This window comes from Mesoplodon bidens (genome assembly GCF_964165515.1).
Source record: "Mesoplodon bidens genome assembly, chromosome: 6".
Lineage (NCBI taxonomy): Eukaryota > Metazoa > Chordata > Mammalia > Artiodactyla > Ziphiidae > Mesoplodon > Mesoplodon bidens.
This window is the reverse complement of record NC_138162.1, coordinates 19,795,209-19,814,826: the sequence shown is the minus strand read 5'-3', so window position 1 is coordinate 19,814,826 and position 19,618 is coordinate 19,795,209. Positions and strand designations below refer to the sequence as shown.

Below are 19,618 nucleotides of genomic sequence, written 5' to 3'. Positions count from 1 at the left end.
GAGTTTGGACTTCATCCTGAGGGTGTTGGAGCACAATGGAAGTGCCTGGAGGAAGGGAGCGGAAGGGCCTGTTTGCACGGGGAAGAAGGCCAGAGTTCCACCGAAGGCATGCTGTTGGCCACGATCCCGCCGGGGACGGTGGGGTGGGAGGGCTCTTGCTCAGACCCTGGAGCGCCCGCTTGGTGGGTGTGTGGGGACCAGGAGATACACCCTGTCTTCTCCCTGCACAGCAACAAGATGACCTTGGGGCAGCTTTCCAGACGTGGATGGACACTAGTGGAGCACTGAGAGCAGAGGTACCACCAGGGGCCCTGCCCACGTGGGGTCCCTTCCTGGGGGAAACGGAAATGATGGCCCATGTGTGGTCAGTGCCCTCCACGTGGCCCGCACTGAGTGACTCATGGCCAGAGCAGGGGCCAGAAACGGGCCTGAGCCCTTTCTCTTTCCTCCAGAGCCCTTTCCTCCTGAGTCAGGAAGAGATGCTCAGCTGGGTCCAGAGCCCACAGCAGCTTCCGTGGTTCAGTCCCACAACCCGCCAGGAGCAGGAAGCTCGTTGTCAGTCCACAGGCTCTGCTAAGACCCTGGCCGGTGGTCAAGTCAGCCCCAGGATATGAGGCTGAGCAGGGCCTCAGGTGTCCTCTAGTCAAGCCCTGTCAGGAGTGCCCTTGGCTGCTTTGCCTCCTTCCCATGATGGGGAACTCACTACCTCCCAGCTCAGACCTTCAGACTTTTCCATTTGTGCCCTGAGCAGGATGCTGGGGAGAGGTGATGCCGAGGTGACTCTCTCAGGGCTCATGATCCAGGGGGAAGGGCAGATGGAAAGGCCCGTTATCTTCCTTCCATTCTGGGGGTCAGTGGAAAGTCCTTCACCAACCCCTTCCCGAGGGATTTGGGACCACTCCCTTGACGCCTCGCTCACGGGGACCTTCCTGTTCTGCACAGGAACCAGGCCGACCCTCTACTCCTCTCAAGCCTCCAGGCCCTCCTGGCAGATCTGCCCCCACCTGTCCCTGGTCCCCAGTTTCTTTATTTGTTCAGTGGAGGGAGACCCAAGTGTGCCCCCTGCTGGGAACTCGGATGTCTCCTCAGTAGCAAGAACTTGGGGCTCTGGAGGCTCGGACCTCCAGCCAGGCCAGGACCTCAAGAGGCCGATGGCCACCCTCTTTCCCCACGACAGGGTTACAGCCATCCAGACCGGCTGGTGCTGGACCAGGGAGGGGAGATCTTTAAAACCTTACACTACCTCAGCAACCTCATCCAGAGCATTAAGACGCCCCTGGGCACCAAAGAGAACCCCGCCCGGGTCTGCCGGGACCTCATGGACTGTGAACAGAAGATGGTGGATGGTACGAGGGCCTGTGGGGTCTCAAGCGAGGGCTTCCTGCCCCAGGGGTGGGGCAGGGCGGGGCAGGGGGTTCTGGGAGGAGCTGGGGGGATGGTGCCTTAGAGTCTCCACTCCACTGGGCCAAGTTTCTGTCCTCGGGGAGGCAGTCATTTATTCACTCAACAGACAGTCACGGAGCCCCACGATGTGCCAAGGGCTTGTGCTTCCTGGGGTGTGGGGATATAGTGGGAAACACAGAGGAGTGGTCCCACCCTTCCAGAGCCCACAGATCCGCAAGCTGTCCCATATCCGTGCAATGAGACAAGAGCTGTGGCAGAAAAAGCCCCCAGGGCCAGGAGGGGACCCCATCATAGCTTCCCTGCAGAGCCAGGATTCCCCCTTTCTATCCTCACCTCATCCAAGTCTCTTCTCTCTCTGTGAGCTGATGTGGTGCCGTGGAAGGACCACAGTTTTGGAGGCAGAGAGACCAGAGTTCGAAGGTCAGCCCTGCCTCTGACCAGCTCTGTGAGCTGCGCAAGCCACCCTGCTCTCCGCTGAGCAAGAAGGTGGACGAGTGGCCGGCTGTCCTACTCTTTTAGCTCTGGGGCCTTTGGCTCCCTTGGAAACCCAAAGGGGAAACCAAGTGCCAGCAGAAGTGCCTGGTTGATAGGGGAGAAGCCCTGACTCCCACCAAGCTCTAGGAGGATCACTAGCCTTGGCGGCGAAACCATTCAATTAAACAATCCCTAAATCCCTTGGGCAAGTGACTCAGCCTCTCTCAGCCTCAGTTGTCCCCTCTGTAAAATGGACGCTACCCAATAGCGACATAGGCAAGGGCTCCACCATGTGGCCCCTCCGGGGACTCTGCCAGCTGTGAGCTCTGCCCAAAGGGTTTCCTTCCATCTCTGCGGCTCATAGAATCCCTTTTCTGCTCACCCTCCCTGACTTCATGTACAACTGGGGCTCAGCGGGTCACAGGGTGTGGGGTCCACCTGCAGAACCAAGCCCCAGGTTCCTCCCCACATATATATATATATATACCACCCCCATCCCATGCTGCCTGCAGGTACCTACTGGGTGGATCCAAACCTTGGCTGCTCGTCCGACACCATCGAAGTCTCCTGCAACTTCACACATGGTGGACAGACGTGTCTCAAGCCCATCACGGCCTCCAAGGTACCCATCTGCTCCCCAGCCCCCACTGGATGGCCCTCTCTACACCCCCCTGCCCCCTGCCCTGGACCACAGCCCACCCAGGTTTGGGACTGAGCCTTGACTATCTTGCTACATGGCCTTGAGAAAGTCATCTCCTCTTTCTGAATCCCAGTTCCTCATCTGTACATTGGGGATGAATTGTTCAAAATCCATGGTTTCCAAACCCTTTTGAGTTGTGTGATGCTAATGGTTCTTTCTTCAAATAGAACTTTCTGCCTAATATCTAAAATGGCAGAGTTAGCCAAGCTGGCCTGGCTTGGACAGCCATGACCATCAGCACAAAATAAATCAGTGTGATGCTCACCTGGGATATGTGTTCCAGGGTTGTATATGCAAATATGTAACTTACGTTTGGTGCCCGCTTACCATGTGCCAGTCTCTGGGCTGAGAATTTTCTCTGTACCGTCACCCCCATTTCTATTAACGATAACCATAGAAAAACTAATTTGTTTGCAAATTAAGTCTAGTTTCAATAAATTTGATTATTTACATAAGTGCAGCAAGAAGAGTGATTGACAACATAGGCTCTTTGCTGCTTTGCTGTAACCTTTCATAACGAGTCTCAGATTGAACTTTCAAAAGCCCCTCCAGGCTAGGAAGCCAAGCCAAGAACTTACCATCAGACATCGCCTGGAATACCTATAGACTTGGGTGAATTTCTCTCTTCTTAAAGTCCTCAAAATATCCTGAGATTCCTGTACCTGCCAGGAAGTGACCTTCCTTACTCACCTGGTAAGGCTGCTGGGAACCCTGTAATCAAGGTAACAGGCTGATTTTTCTAAGGGGCTTTATTGGCTCCATAAAGTCAACTTTAGTTCCTTAAGTGATCTGGTCATATCTGAGTCTCTTTATGTCTCTCTCAAATATGACATTCCATTCATAGCCTTGGTGATAACCAGTATTTCCAATTGTGTCCTGTTACAAGGAGAATAGATTCTCATTGAACTTATGCAAATAATTATACTGCCATGAGAATACTCACCAAGAACTTCTGAATTCTAGAAGGATCAGGTAGGGAGAAACAGCAATTGTTTCATCATTGTTCACAAAGGTGTACTTCACCAAATGGCTGTAATTCATTGCTAGCTTAAAAGAAAAGTTTTCCTTAAATGTGGAAACAGAGATTAAAGAACTGCCAATGTTTCCAAAAAAGGCATAAAAAGTTATAATCATCCTCATCAGTTCATTCAGTCCTATGTAATTGATCCTTGATCTTGATCTTTTGTTAGCAGTTTCATGAATCCAGTTTTTCCTTAGAGTTCTATAAGTTCTTACCCATTCAATGGTATGACTTAAAAGTTATCAGAAACCTGTACTTGTCAGAGTCCTTTCCATGAATCTCCTTGAAGAGGAAGCACCTTTGCAAAGGCATCGGAGTAAAACAATAATTATAAATGATAAAAGACTGACAAAAGAATGACATTTTTAAATGCCTATGGTTAAAGATCTGATGGGAGTTCATTATGATGCAGTTGACAAGGAAATTTGGTTATTTCTGTGACACACAACATTTTAAGATGATAGCTGGAGTTATAGATGGATAACATAACATATCAGACTTTTAGGAATTTCATATTATTTCTGGAACACCATATTAATAACATATACCCATTCAAGGATATCCATAAAGAGAAGGTGTATTTCTTATTTGACAATGTTTCCCATGTGATTTAACGTATCAAATAAGCCTAATTAGTTTAATGTTTCTCTTTTTATAAGGAAAGAGATGGATCTTTTGAGATGTTCCAACGATCCTCTGGAAAACCCCAGTTACTTCCAAGTCAAAAAGTCTTCACTTAGAACTTAATTTTGGGAAGTCTGTCAAAAATGTCAAAGGTTTTGGACACTTGACTAAATAGAATCACAGATCATTATGAAAAAATGCTTAATTATCTTACTTAGCCAAAGTGACAAAAGATTTTAAAAGCAAATACAGATGGTTACATAGTTGTGAGAAAACTTAGCTCTTTTGATATTGAGAAGATTGTGTCTTCTAGGTAACTAAAGACCTCATTAAGGCAACATGAAGCACAGGAAATTATTTTGATAAAACACAAAGTCTTTGCTTTCTAGCCAGATTACTTAAAAGGTAAAGAAAAAGTTTTCATAATCTCTTAACAGGAGCAGACCAATACTCCAAGAAAACTTTGTCCTTATAGCAGATGAAGAAAATTACATAAGCACATTATTGATATTAAAGCTTATTTTTTTAAAAAAATTCTTATAATAACAGTCCAATTTTAGCCAACTTGACCACACAAGGTAAAATTCTTTTTCTCTCTCGTGACAATATGGTTAAACTACCTACAAAATCTTCATTAGACAGTAGACAAAGTCGGCCATCATCCTAAGCTAATTTTCTTTTGTAATAGAGATAACATGGATTTATTTGACTAGTAAACCCTGTAAAGTTATTTATCTGCAGTATATATAATGCTGATAACTATGAAGACACACCTATTTTAATTAAAACAAACTTAGACTGGCTTTTATTTACCAAAGATTATCCCAGATCATGTGAACTTGAAAAACATTTGGATTCGTTTCTATATTTCTGAGTTTTAGGAACACCTAATTCATGAGTGCTTATTTTTAAGCCAGTTAAACAGAGCTCTTTTACAAATTAATTTTGGCAATACCATTCAGAGGTAGAGAGAAAGAAAAAAATCACATATACACCCAGAGACTTACATAAACACACAGAGACACTGAGATGCTATAGCTTCCACTCCAAAATTTTAGCCATGAATCAGGTACAACAATATAAAACTTACTAGTTTCTAAATAACTTTTGACTCCAAATTGTGTCTGACAGGCAGAACAAAGTTACCTGCTCCAGTGGCTAACGCTTTTTACTAGTATTTGTGGAGATGACTTTTAAGATGTGTATTTGTTCTTGACAAGTAATATTAAAGAGACTGTGGACTAGATTTTGAGTAAGAGAGCTTTTATAGCAGTTTGTATTTAAGAGGCCTCTTCTCCCTCATTTTTTTTCTTCAGCCTCAGCCAATTGTGGGTAGAGTTTTAGTCACCTCCTGGGGTGTTTCCATTTCAAAGATTTAATCTTCAAGGGACAGAGAAAAAAATGTAAATTTTCTTCCAGGAGTTTTAGTGCCTTTTGTATGGTTTTGGCAGTTCCAATAAAATGTGGTAGTACCACCCTATAATTAGGGGAGTGTGCTATAAAAATAATTCTCTGCCCATCAGCAGGACTAGCATCTTGGCAGTCATGGTAACAAAATAATAATAATAATAATTCTTTGGGTCAAATGGGGCCTCTTCAGAGTTGAAAATGAAGAGGGGTCATTTAGATCACCACGACCATGGAAATGGTAAACCCACTGGACCATGCCAATTTTGCACAGCAGGAGATGGGCCTCATCTTAATGTTTTCCATTCACTGTGAGCCTTAACAGTGATCACTGTGATGGAAGGATGCAACCATGCCAGGAGTAAACATCCCAAAAGAGTAAGGGCCCTGGTAGAATATCAGTGGCTCTAGGGGCCTTTGCCTTCCCTGATCCCTCTTCCTCATCCTAGATGCCTGGATAACCCCGTCAACTTTTCCCTTGGCAGCAGGGACGCCTTATAAGGTGTGTTTCTTAGTTCTGCCGAGGGGAAAGCCGAGGGGGCTGAGGAAACAAGCATATAGCCCGGATGGATCTTTAAGAAAATTATCGATTTTAGGGTCTTTAGAGGTATTGGCCAGTTGTTGAATTTTGGCAGCTTTTTTTTTTTTTTTTTTTTTTTGCCGTACACGGGCCTCTCACTGCTGTGGCCTCTCCCGTTGCGGAGCACAGGCTCCGGACACGCAGGCTCAGCGGCCATGGCTCACGGGCCCAGCCGCTCTGTGGCATGTGGGATCTTCCCGGACCGGGGCACGAACCCGTGTCCCCTGCATCGGCAGGCGGACTCTCAACCACTGCGCCACCAGGGAAGCCCGAATTTTGGCAGCTTTGAGTAACAATTGAGAGCCTGTAACAAACAAACAAACAAAAATACCAAAATAGCCAATTAGTTCCCCTCTCTCCTTCCTGCTACATAAAATATTTAAGAAAATTTTGAATTTCAGTTAAAGTATAGTTTTTTATCTCAGTTTCTACTTCCTGATTTTCTCCTGTTATCTTAAACTGACATATTGTTACTGGAAAATTTTGGATGGCATCACTGTGAACCGTCTTCATAGCTCGCTGCTTTCCTTCCCAGGGTGTTCCAAGAGACCTCTCTGGGACTGAGGTCTGCTTCCACTAGCATGATATGCACGGGGTCTTTGGGGAAAGCCCTTAGGCCTCTAGTGTCGTACCAGAGCCTTGGCATGTTGGTATACCCCCAGGATGCTTCCATGGGGTTTTGCATTTATCAAGGAGCTGGTGCGCCTCCTCAGGGTTCTTAGGAGGTACTGGCATCAGATTTTTAGGCCATTTATATTTGCCCAATAATTTTTTTTAACATCTTTATTGGAGTATAATTGCTTTACAATGTTGTGTTAGTTTCTGCTGTATAACAAAGCGAATCAGCTATACATATACATATATCCCCATATCTCCTCCCTCTTGGGTCACCCTCCCACCCTCCCTATCCCATCCCTCTAGGTGGTCACTGCCCATTAATTTTTTTAGTAACATCACACCAGGGATGGGACCCATAATATCCCATTGGGTCAGGGATGAAGAATGACAGTAATGAGTGAAGTTTTGACACAGAAACCATAGATCTCTGTTGTGTTTTCCTTCTGGAGGTCCACTGGTTTCCAGTTGCAAGGCTATTTCACTCTTCTGGATTATGACATGTGGTTCAGGCATAACCACCAACTCAGTGGTCATAGGTGGAGGTCTCCTATCCTCACCTACAGGAATATTTCCCTCCTGCCTTCAGCCAAGAGCCTTTCCTTGGGCAGTGACTTAGCCTTGTGCTCCAGTTCACTTTCCTTAACTCTTCCCTTGAGGCATGGAAGACCCTTACTCACATTAAGAGTCAATTAAGGCCTTTATAATTAGTGGTCTCAGTGGCTAGTTAGAGCCTATGGCCTTGATCACACTGCTCTGGGGAGATCATTGGATTATCATGGCAGCCGTGACTTTTTGGATTGGATACCATAGCAATATGCAAAAGCACTTAGCAGTGAGACAGACCCCCAGCAAGCAGTGCTCCTTCCCCAGATGGTGATACCCACCTGAGTTAGGTGGTTAGTAAGCAAGTTGCAGGTAAAGGGCATCCCATCCATTGATTGCAAGGGCGGTCCTGCAGTCCTGCCAACTACACCAATCGTTGTGTGCTGGTCTCAGCCTATAAATAACCAGTGTTGTGGCTGGAGCAGCCCTTGCAGTTCTTATTACGATTGCAAGATGCCTTTCAGCAATAACCATCAGGAAACTTTGCAAAACTAAAGTTTTATTATTTACAGGACCTGGAAATTGCACAGCCCACCTGGGGCCACACTACAAGGTCATGGGGGGAGAGAGAGAGAGAGAGAGAGTGCGTGGGCCTGGGGTTCTGCTTTTATTGGGGTGGGGGTGTGTTAGGGTTTTGCAGGCTCATTCTTTAGTGGTGAATTTAAAATATAAGGGCCAGAATTTAAAGCATGGGGAGAGAAAAAACAAGTAGCCCAAATGGTCAGTTATTGAAATCAATCCAGAGCTCTAAAACAAAGGAGCCTCAGTGCCTGGAGGTGGCCTGGCTCTTTATCTAGTCCTGTGGCTGGCAAGGTATTTATTTGAGATAGTCTGTCTTTGAAGTGGATGCCTCTTTGAATGGATGCCTCAGCAATCAAAGCTTAGGTCAGACACTTGCACCAGAAAAAAAGAGAAAACCCAACTGTGAGGACTTACTGTACAACCACTTAAGCCCGAAACCCTGTCCTATTGTTTGTTGTCAGGTCTGCCTTTTCCAGCTGCCTCACCCTACCCGGCCTGCAGCTTGGGCCTTAGAAACGTGGGGAAGGCACTTCTCATTTCCACTGCCCACTAAGAGCCTCTCACTCTTGGGCAAGATCCTCTTCCTCTGTGAGCCTCGGTATCCCAGCTCAGCTCCAGAGACCCCTCCCATACGGTGCATTAGGACCCTCGCATTTCTGGCTGGAATCAGGCAGACCTCAGTTCTTTCCCTTCCTTGTTACTCCTTGGCTGTGGGACTGGCTCACACAGACCTCAGTTTTTCTCTCTTTCGAGTGAGTACAGCTCTGGGAGCATGGCTGGGAATTGCTTGCCAGGAAGGGGCTTATCCCTGGACCTTCCAGAGGAAGGTCAGGAATTCTGAGAGCTGTGGGCAGCCCAGCCCCCTGCCTCACTGCTGTATCTCCTCCACAGGTGGAGTTTGCCATTAGCCGGGTCCAGATGAATTTTCTGCACCTGCTAAGCTCTGAGGTGACACAGCAGATCACCATCCACTGCCTTAACATGACCGTGTGGCAGGAGGGCACCAGGCAGACCCCAGCTAAGCAGGCTGTGCGCTTCCGGGCCTGGAACGGGCAGATCTTTGAAGCCGGGGGTCAGTTCAGGCCGGAAGTGTCAATGGATGGCTGCAAGGTAAGTCTTGGGGCCCCTTACAGGCCCCTCATGCATAGACAGGTAGAAAAACGTGGTCTTACATAGTAACAATTTTATACTATAGTATATTAGTAGGATACATATAATGTTTACCTTTGAGTTTTATAAAATTGCTTTGATTCACTTTTCTCCCTGGGAAACTTCTGAGGGAAGGTCTGGGCTGGTAAAGATTCTACCAGCCGGTAGATGCTGTGCTTATTTACAAGGCTGCTTATAGAAGGATACAACCCTACTCCTCTCTGCCCCTGCCCTGCCAGGCTAATTTCTTCTCTTAACATTCTGGTTGTCTTCAGAGGCCTAAAACAGGGTGGGTTGTAGGGGAAGAGGGAGACAGAAAGTCGTCCAAAAAACCAGTTTCACAAAATTAGCATCTGGTTGATGGCAGAATGCAAACGTCTAGTTTCTAGTGTCTCTGGAGACCTAGTGACATAGAAAAGAGGCTGCTCTGTAAGTACCTGCCACAGCTGTATTTTGGCTTTCTCCTTGCTCCTTCCCTCCTCGCCTGTTTTTTTGGTAGCTTGTATCAAAGGTTGCAGTTTATATTGTGGAATAAATCCTTGGTCCTAATATAAAAAAAAAATTAGACAAAACCAGTAATGCACAGTGTTACTGAGGATGAGGGGAAACCAACACTCTCACACAAAGCTATTTGGAAAAATTAAAACTAAATTGGTAGAGGCTTTCCGAACAGCAGCTACATGTATATTTCCAATATATATCCAAAGCCTTACAAATGTACCTATCCTTTGATCCCGCAAATCTTACTTCTAGAATTTGTTCTAGGGAAATAATTAAGAATGTGCGCAGAAGTTTAGCTACAGTGATACTCATGACCACTTTTCTTTTAAGAATCAAAATAGCAGAAGCAATCTAAATGGACAAATACAGGCCACTGAAACAGTGAAATGCCACGTGGACATTAAAAATTGTGAAGAAAGATGAGGGAGAAATGCACTTGATATATGATGAGGACTACGATGGATATACATGTCCCCTTTTCCCTCTACCCGCAGGTCCAGGATGGCCGCTGGCATCAGACACTCTTCACCTTCCGGACCCAGGACCCCCAGCAGCTGCCCATTGTCGGCGTGGACAACCTCCCTCCTGCCTCATCAGGGAAGCAGTACCGCCTCGAAGTTGGACCTGCGTGCTTCCTCTGACCTCTGACCTCCTGGCTCCTCTCGGCCTCGAGGGGGAGGGAAGAGGAGGAGGAGGCAAAGGGAGGGTACCTAGGGCAGGGGGGCCCCTAGGAGAGGCAGCTCACCTGCCCAAGGATCCTTGAGCAGACCCCAGCTGTTGTCTGCCCAGTAGAAGAGGCTGAGGGGTAGGAGGGCACGGGGCATCCTTGGGAACGACTGATCCCAGCCCAGCCCCAAAGACCAACCAAAGAGCCAGCCAGAGCAAGCTGGGCCCACAACCCGCCTGAGCCCCGCGGCCTGTCTCCCAGCTCTGCGGCCACCCCCTTCCCTGCCCAGCTTCCTTCCCAAAGAGCCCCACGTTCCAGCCAGCTTGAGGGAAGGGGGCATCTCGTCAGCTGGTCCCTGCCAGGGAGCTTTGATGTGCAATATTAGAGAGGAGACATGAAAAAAGGAGAAAAGGAAAGAAAGAAGTATATATATTTTATTTAAACAAACACAAAGAAGGTGCGATATTTTTTTTTCACCTGGGAAAGAGGTGAGAAGGTGAGAGAGAGCAGCCAGGGGGTGGGAAGTGACGGATGCCGAGAGGGAGAGGTGAGATCCTCGGGGCTGGGGGTGCCCACGTCTGCTACCTCCCACTGTGAAATCGCTGGTGCTCACAATCGTCTCGTAGTGTATGTGATTTTTTTAAGGAAAAAAAACCCCTATTTAAGATTCTGAAGGTGCTACCAGTTTTGCCACAGACTTTGAAGAAACATTTGGATGTGGGGTATCATCCACGTTTTTCTCTCTCCTCCAAATGACAAAGTTTGGGGAATTTTAAAAATTTTCCTAGCATCACCCTTGTGCTCATTGCATAATCTGTTAAGGAGTGGGGGGAGAAGAAGGTAAAAGGAAAAAAAAAAAAAAAAAGCAAAGCAAAAAAACAAAAACAAAAAACAACCAGAAACAGAAGTAGAAAAGATTTACCTTTTAACTTATGGACTTTGAAATGCTTGTCCTCTTAAGGCAGGGGGAGGCCTGAGGATGAAGGATTTTACTTTGGCCTTTCTTGGTCCTGGAGGGAAGTTAGGCGTGTCTTGGAGGGTATGATCTAGACTGGAGAGTCCTGACCTTGCAGCTTTGACCTTGAAGAAACCAGTTAGGAGAATGGCACTGGGTCAGGGCGGGCCTTGGAGGTGGCATGTAAATATGGACCCATCTCATGATGAAGCCACAGACCATCCCCTGAGGTCCTCCCTTCCTGGAGCTTGTCCTTCCAAGATGGAGTCGTCACTCTTGCTTTTTCATTGTCATTCAGTTCTGTAGAAACCCAGCGCCATTAGCTCCAAGTATAAACGTGGGCTGAGGAGAAAGGCTTATTACGGGAATCTCCGAGCTCAGCGTGGCAGGGCTCTTCTGGGTAATCTGAATTGTCCCGCCTCAGCGAACCAGTCAGCGTCCAGGCTGGATTTTGAGGTCATTTTAACGATGGAATTATTTTTGTAGAAGGGGAAATTTTATGTGAAAGTCTATTTGTGTCTTTTTTTTTTTTCTAAAGTGTCTCTTTGGGAATTGGATTCGATTTTCATTATTTAATACCTCACTCTGGCCCACCTTCCCCTCCCCCCCACTTCCTGTCTCCCTCCCCCACCCCGCCCGCCTCTACGCTCCCTGGAAGTGTGTTTTTGTAGCAGCTCGGGCCTCATCTCAGCCCTCGGTCTCCCCAGCCGCCAGTCTCCACCTGGCCTCTGTCCTGGCGTCTGTCTTGTTCTTGGGTTTCTCTGCTGTCCTTGTTCATGTCTCTGTCCACTTGTCAATGTGTTAAAACCCAAGTGGGTTCCGTTTCTCCTTTTCCCTTCTGGATTTTAAATAAATATTTAAAACTGAGGCAATGGAATGACACATCTGTGGCCGTGTGCTTCTTTGAAAAGGCCGGAGGGAAGTTTCTGGCAGAGCTGAGGGGGTCAGGGGAAGAGGCTTAGAGGATGCCCTGTTTATTCTGCTCCCCCCAAAGGAGGGGGGAGGGAGAGATACAGCGCCTTGTGGGGGGGCCCTAAAAGTGAGAGAGTGGGTCCCGTAGGGTCCCATTGACCGCTGTCCACAAACCTGGTGGCTTAAAACATCAGAAGGGCCTTCTCTCCCAGTTCTGGAGGCTGGAAGTGTGCTGTAGACTAGAAATCCAAGTGTTGGCAGGGCCACGATTCCTCCGATGCCTCTAGGAGAGCTTCCTTACTCTATCCTGAGGCGCCAGGCGGTCCCTGGCTAGCAGGGCAGCACCTCAGTCTCGGCCACTGTAGTCACATGACGCTCTCCCTGTGTGTCTCTAATCCCATCTATTTTTAAGGACACTAGTCATATTGGATGAGGGCCCACCCTAATGACCTCATCTTAACTTGATTACATCTGCAGAGACCCTATTTCCAAATAAGACTGCCTTCACAGGTAACGGGGAAGCATATCTTTTGGGGGGACACAATTCAACCAATAACACACAGGGAGGAGGTATACTGAGGTTAACATGAGAGCCTTTTTTTTTTTTTTAACGTGGTAAAATACACATAACATAAAACTGACCATTAATGACATTTAGTACCTTCACGATGTTGGGCAACCATCACCACTGTCTACTTCCAGAACATTTTCATCATTTCAAAAGGAAACTCCATACCCAAGAAGGCATCACTCCCTATTTCTGCCTGCTCATACCCCTGGAAAACCACTAATCTGCTTTCTGTCGATGGCTTTGCCTACTATGGATATTTCATATAAATGGAATCATACAATACATGACCTTTTGTGAATGATTGCTTTCATTTAGCATAATGTTTTCAAGGTTCATCCTTGTAGCATGGATCAGTACTGCATTCTTTTTTATGACTGAATAGTATTTCATTGTATAGATAAACCAGATCTTGTTTATTCATTCTTCCATTGATGACATGTGGGTTGTTTCCATCTTTTGGTGATTAAAGATAGTGCTTCAATAGGAACAATTCTTACCTGTGAGATTCCTGAAAGAGGTCCCAACAATACCTGCTTTGGAAGAAGTGAGTGAGAATCTGGGAGATAGAGTTAACCAGAGTTAGTGAATAAATACACAAGACGCCCAGATAAATTTGAATTTCGGGGGACTTCCCAGGTGGCGCTGTGGTTGAGAATCTGCCTGCTAATGCAGGGAACACGGGTTCGAGCCCTGGTCTGGGAGGATCCCACATGCCGCGGAGCAACTAGGCCCGTGAGCCACAACTACTGAGCCTGCGCGTCTGGAGCCTGTGGTCCACAACAAGAGAGACCACAATAGTGAGAGGCCCGCACACCGCGATGAAGAGTGGCCCCCGCTTGCCACAACTAGAGAAAGCCCTTGCACAGAAACGAAAACCCAACACAGCAAAAATAAATAATAAATTTAAAAATTTTTTTGAATTTCGGATAAACAATAAATATGCTTTTAGCATAAGTATGTCCCATTCAATATTTGGGACATACTTATACCTGCTGGACCTGAAACCCGTATCTCCTGACTCTTGGTTCAGAGTACTTTCTTCCTTAGCTTGTTCCTCCTCCCCTGGGACATTGGAGAAATCAGAACTTTTCCGCCCTTCTCATCTAAGAGAAAGAAGAAATCACGAGCAGTTGAGCCACGTTTTTAAAACGTGTTGTCGGGCCTCCCTGGTGGCGCAGTGGTTAAGAATCCGCCTGCCAGTACAGGGGACACGGGTTTGAGCCCTGATCCGGGAAGATCCCACATGCCGCGGAGCCACTAAGCCCGTGCACCACAACTACTGAGCCTGTGCTCTAGAGCCCGCGAGCCACAACTACTGAGGCCCGCGTGCCTAGAGCCCGTGCTCCGCAGCAAGAGAAGCCACCGCAATGAGAAGCCCAGGCACCACAACCAAGAATAGCCCCCACTCACCACAAGTAGAGAAAGCCCGTGCACAGCAACAAAGACCCAACGCGGCCAAAAAATTAATTAATTAATTAAAAAAAAAAAACTAGCTGTAAGTTTCTAGGTCATCAGTCCACAGGCAGCTGCATCTTCTCTACCCTCCCCACCCTGACACCTACCCCAGACAGTGAGCCCTGGGAGCCGCTGCCCTGCGGTGGCTCCAGACTTCCACCCATGGAGCCCAGGATTCATGGTCTGGAAGAGCTTGGAGATTCCCATGCCTCCAAGTCCACCCTCCTGTTTGACAGAGGTAGCAACTGAAGTCCACCGAAGTACCCGGGGTCACCTGGTGAGGCCAAGACAAAGCTGTGATCAGCCCCAAGACCGCTGACGGCAGTGTTATGTGCATGAGGCCAGTGGTTCTCAGTGCGGCGCCCTGGGATTACCAGTACAAGCAGCACCAGGGGCTGGTGACCAGCACAGAATTTTCGATCCCTTCCCGAACCGACTGAATCACAAACCCCAAGGGGCCCTGCAATCTGCGTTTTAACAAGCCTCCCTGAAGACTCCAGTACAAGCTCAAGTACCAAGAATCATGACCCTGCACTATTTCCTTAATCTGGAAAATGACTTTCCGACGCTGAAGAAAAAACAAACAACAGCTTGGAAGTGAGATGAGAATGTTCTTTTAATTTCTTTGACTGACAGTTAATCAAAAATGAAATTGAGGCAGCATGGCCCATTTCCTGAATCATTTCCTGGGGTTTGCCGGATATCACCACAGCCAAAGAATTTGCCCAGCTGTTCCATCATGCTTCCCGTTTTGCAGAAGGGAAAGGTCAATCACTTTAATGTCTGTTTTCCCCATAGGAAGCTCTGTGAGGGAGGAGATGTAGCTTGTTCTCTGCTGTAGCCGCAGAGCACAGCATGTTGAAGGCACTCGATCTTGTGGAAGGACTCCCCGCAAGAACTCCCATTTTTATTGCCTTGACACGTGTTTATCAGCAGCACCTTCCTTTTGTCAAGCCATGTGTGGGCACTGGAGTTATGATGGATCTGAGAGCTTGTCTGAGGGGCTCTGAGTCTGGCAGAGGCAGCTAGAGACGCTGGACCTTGTGTGGTTAAGGGTTAGGAAACCGGAGATCAGGAGGCCAAGTGTGGGGTTAGGGAAGCAAAAAGGGGGCACCACAGAGCCCAGTGTCAGCTTGGGGAGGATAGTCAGGAGGTGACACTATAATCAAGGTCCCAGAGAAACAGAACCAATACAACGTATGTGTATGTGAGCATGTGTGTGTGCATGCCTGTGTGTGTGTGTGTGTGTGTGTAAGAGATTTATTATAAGGAGTTGGCTCACATGATTATGATGGCTGATGAGTTCCAAGATTTGCAGCTCCAGACCCAGGAGAGCAGATGGTGTAGTTCCAATCCAAAGGCTGGCAGGCTCAGGACCCAGGAAGGACCAATGTTTTAGTTCATGTCCAAAGGCAGGAAAAGACTGATACCCATCTCAAACAGTCAGGCCAGAGGAATTCTCTCTTATTTGGCCTTTTGATTCTATTCAGGCCCTCAGTAGATTAGATGCGGCTTGCCCACATGCGGGAGGGCAATCTGCTTTGCAGTCGACCCATTCAAATGTTAATCTCCTCCAAAACACCCTCACAGACACAGCCAGAATGTTGAGCCAAATATCTGGGTACCCCATGGCTCAGTTAAGTCAACATAAAATTAACCATCAGGGGCTTCCCTGGTGGCGCAGTGGTTGAGAGTCCGCCTGCCGATGCAGGGGACGCGGGTTCGTGCCCTGGTCCGGGAAGATCCCACGTGCCATGGAGCGGCTGGGCCCGTGAGCCATGGCCGCTGAGCCTGCACGTCTGGAGCCTGTGCTCCGCAACGGGAGAGGCCACAACAGTGAGAGGCCCGCGTACCGCAAAAAAAAAAAAAAAATGAACCATCAGAAGCCAAGGCTGAGAGAGAATGAATAGAGGTTAGCCAGATGCGGAAGAGCACCTGCCAAGGCCTGGAAGTAAAGGTAGCACCGCGTATCTGGGGAGCAGTAAGTAGTTCAAAGTGGTGCCACAGGGTCAGGGGAAGCCTGGAGTACTGGGCTGGGAATGGGACAAGCCACAGGTTTGCACAGAAGAGCAGGGTTTGCACTGGCCAGGTTAAGTTTGTGCTGTGATGGGGCACTGGAGTGGAGCTGTCCAGGGGCAGCTGGCTGAGCTGGGAGGACAGGAAAGAGGTCTGTGCACCATTTGGGGCTCTGGAGAGTCAGCAGCTTTGAAGGCATGGAAGGTGAGAGAGTCAGGAAAAAGGGCCAGAGGGGACGGAGAAGAGGGGCTATGTTAGAACCATGCTGCTCAGCAGTGTCAGTCCGGCCTCCATTCCAGGAGGCCTCTGTGACCCGGCTGGGGAAGCCACTGAAGCTGGGCCAGCTCATTCCCAGCAAGGGTAAGTAGGAATCTGTCAGGGACAGGAGGCAGCTCTTCCCCAGCTGGCAGCCCCACAGCTCCCAATCTCCCGTTGCACAACCCAGTGTCCTGAAACAGCCACGGTGGCCTTCCAGGGGAAACCCCAGGCCTGTGTTCACTCTGTCCACAGTGAGCCCCAGCCAGGGCCAGTCACAACTCATGATGACCAGCAGCCTGGTGCCAGGAAAGTGAGAGAGGGACGGGCGAGAAGGGGAGAGGCTGGCAGGTGGATTCTGGTCTCAGCTTCCTGACTGTGACATGGCCTTGAGTGGGTCATTCTGTCTCTCTGGGCCTCAGTTTTTCTCCCAGGAAAATGGGAGTGACATGCCCTTCCCTGCTGGCCAACCACAGACCAGGCCATTGTTCCATAATAGTTGGATGAACCGGGTGAAACTGAATGATATTCAACTGCCTTCTGAAATCCACAGTTTCACAGACTCATAGACATAGAGAACAGACTTCTGGCTGCCAAGGGGTCGGAGGGAGGGAGAGATATGGACTGGGAGTTTGGGGGGAATAGATGCAAACTATTACATTTAGAATGGATAAACAACAAGGTCCTAATATATAGCACAGGGAACTATAGTCAATATCCTGTGATAAACCATAACGGAAAAGAATATAAAAAAAGAATGTCTGTACGTGTATAACTGAGTCACTTTGCTGCACAGCAGAGATGGGCACAACTTGTAAATCAACTTCAATAAAAACAAATAAATAAATAATTTAAAATCCACAGTTTCATATGGTTCAACCCTTAATAGCACCTTTCAAAATAATAGTGGCTGCAATTTCTTGCACACTTTCCACGAACCAGGAGCCGTGTTGAGTGTAATCCGTCTTCATCTCATGCACAACCCTCAGGGGCAAGTTTTATCACCCTGGCTCTTCCGATGGGGGAACTAAAGTCCAAAGAGGTTACATAAGTTGCCCAAGATCACAAAACAGGATTTGAATTTGAGCAAATATTTTTCGGTATTTCCTCAGCCCAGACACAAAGTTCCTAATTTGGACTTTTTGCTGTGCCCGTGTATTTTTATGGTTGCTCACGTAGATAAGATCATGAATTAGTTGTCAGACACAGAGCTCAGCCCTGGCCTTTTATAAAATGGCCAGAAATCTGTATAAAGTGGTTTTCTCAGAAAGCGAATCATTTCAAAATGATGCATTTCCCTAATTATAGAAACCTCATCTTTTCACCCTGTTACCTTATCCTTCTGGGCCACTGGTTTTCTCAAGTATCTAATGGGGAAAATATCCTATTTTCCTGAATCTAATACAGACATAGTTTTGCATTTTGATGTCTTTAGAAATAGGATGTAACCTGCAATCACTGAAGTATTTATATAATTCAGGAATCTGTCTTTCCTTCCTCACCACCCCAGCTTGTCATTAAACAGATGGTGATGGTTATTATAATAGAAGGACCCTTAGAAGCAAGTTTGTTTCATCTGATATTTAGTTTGTCTAAATGTGAACTGATTGAATATGCATAACAATCCAATGAAGTGGAGTTTATTATTATTATCCACATTTTACAAGTAGGGAAATTGAGGCACAGAGAAGTTAGGTAACTTGCCCAAGGTCACACAGTTAGCAAGTGGTAGAACCAGGACAACTCTTTACTGGCATCCTACACTGCCCTGATTGCTTTTCTGTCTCTTTCCTGCCAAACTGCTCTTGACATTGTGCCAGGGACAGATAGGCAGGCTGGGGAGGGCTGCCCAAGACTTCAATTCATGGAGGTACTAAAGCATCCTTAAAATGTAAGAAGATAGGGGCTTCCCTGGTGGCGCAGTGGTTGAGAGTCCGCCTGCCGATGCAGGGGACACGGGTTCGTGCCCCGGTCCGGGAAGATCCCACATGCCACTGCCCGTGAGCCATGGCCGCTGAGCCTGTGCGTCCGGAGCCTGTGCTCCGCAACGGGAGAGGCCACAACAGTGAGAGGCCCACATACCGCAAAAAAAAAAAAAAAAAAGTAAGAAGATAGAGGAAATTGTACTGTGTCAGGGTGAGTGCTGGGTGTGCTTGGAGAAACTACTTGGCTAGCCTCTTGGGAGGAGAGTGAGAAGCCCCTCAAGGGGCAGCCTGAGGCTGAGGACAGTGAGGACCACTCACTCCTTCCCAGGGGAGGCACTCTGCTTACTCACTGTAAGGGAAAACTTTCATTTCTCTCTCCTCTGCTCACTAGACTTCTGGCCACCAAGTGTGTGGATTTTCTCTGACACCAAGTAGTTCTCTGACTCTCCAGGCACCAACTGAGTGTCCTACGCTTCAGTTCAGTTCTGACACTGTTACCGAGCCAAACTTGGGTCTACTTGCCCCACGTGCAGCAAAGCCAATCTACTGACACCGGGTTGTGGTGAAGCAAAGTCCAGTGTTTATTGCAGGTGCCAAGCAAGGAGAACGGGCAGCTCATGCTCAAAAGACTGGAACTCCCCAATGGCTTTCAGGCAAGGGTTTTAAAAGAAAGTGTTAGGGGAGAGGGTCTCAGGATGTATGATCAGCTTGTGGACCTTCTTCTGATTGGTTGATGGTGAGGTAACAGGGGGATGTTTCAGGAATCTCTATCATCAGCCTTCTGGTTCCAACTAGTTTGGGGTCTACATGCTTGTGGTCAGCATGTAGTCCCCATCCTCCACCTGGGTGCAGGTCTTAGTTTCTGCAGAAGCACTCAAAGATACCTATCAGATTGTTATCTACATTCCTTCAAGAGGACTGCTTGAGCCTCCTCTTTGGAACTCGGGGAAGGCTTAGGAAGGTCCTTCATTTCAGCAGGCAAGAAACAGGGGACAGGGCTTCCCTGGTGGTGCAGTGGTTAAGAATCTGCCTGCCAATGTAGGGGACATGGGTTCGAGCCCTGGTCCGGGAAGATCCCACATGACGCGGAGCAACTAAGCCCGTGCGCCATAACTGCTGAGCCTGTGCTCTAGACACCGTGAGCCACAACTGTTGAGCCCAAGTGCTGCAACTAATGAAGCCTCGCACCTAGAACCCGTGTTCTGCAACGAGAGAAGCCTGCGCACCACAACGAAGAGCAGCCCCTGCTCGCCACAACT

At 47.8% G+C, this 19,618-nt stretch overlaps 1 protein-coding gene across 4 annotated transcripts in view; it reads left to right on the top strand.

Annotated features, from left to right (window-relative positions):
- Window positions 1–12,091, top strand: part of COL27A1 (collagen type XXVII alpha 1 chain) — a 145,652-nt gene extending 133,561 nt beyond the window's left edge. For 3 of the 4 annotated variants that reach the window (XM_081238098.1, XM_081238097.1, XM_081238096.1), the window contains 5 exons: window positions 231–296; window positions 1,178–1,346; window positions 2,391–2,500; window positions 8,845–9,063; window positions 10,098–12,091. In XM_081238098.1, coding sequence (XP_081094224.1) covers window positions 231–296; window positions 1,178–1,346; window positions 2,391–2,500; window positions 8,845–9,063; window positions 10,098–10,244 — 711 coding nt within the window. In that variant the 3' untranslated portion in view covers window positions 10,245–12,091. Of the gene's footprint in view, window positions 1–230; window positions 297–1,177; window positions 1,347–2,390; window positions 2,501–3,121; window positions 4,182–8,844; window positions 9,064–10,097 lie in introns of those variants that run through there. The other variant, XM_081238099.1, reaches the window with a different exon arrangement.
- The last annotated feature ends 7,527 nt before the right edge of the window (window positions 12,092–19,618 follow it).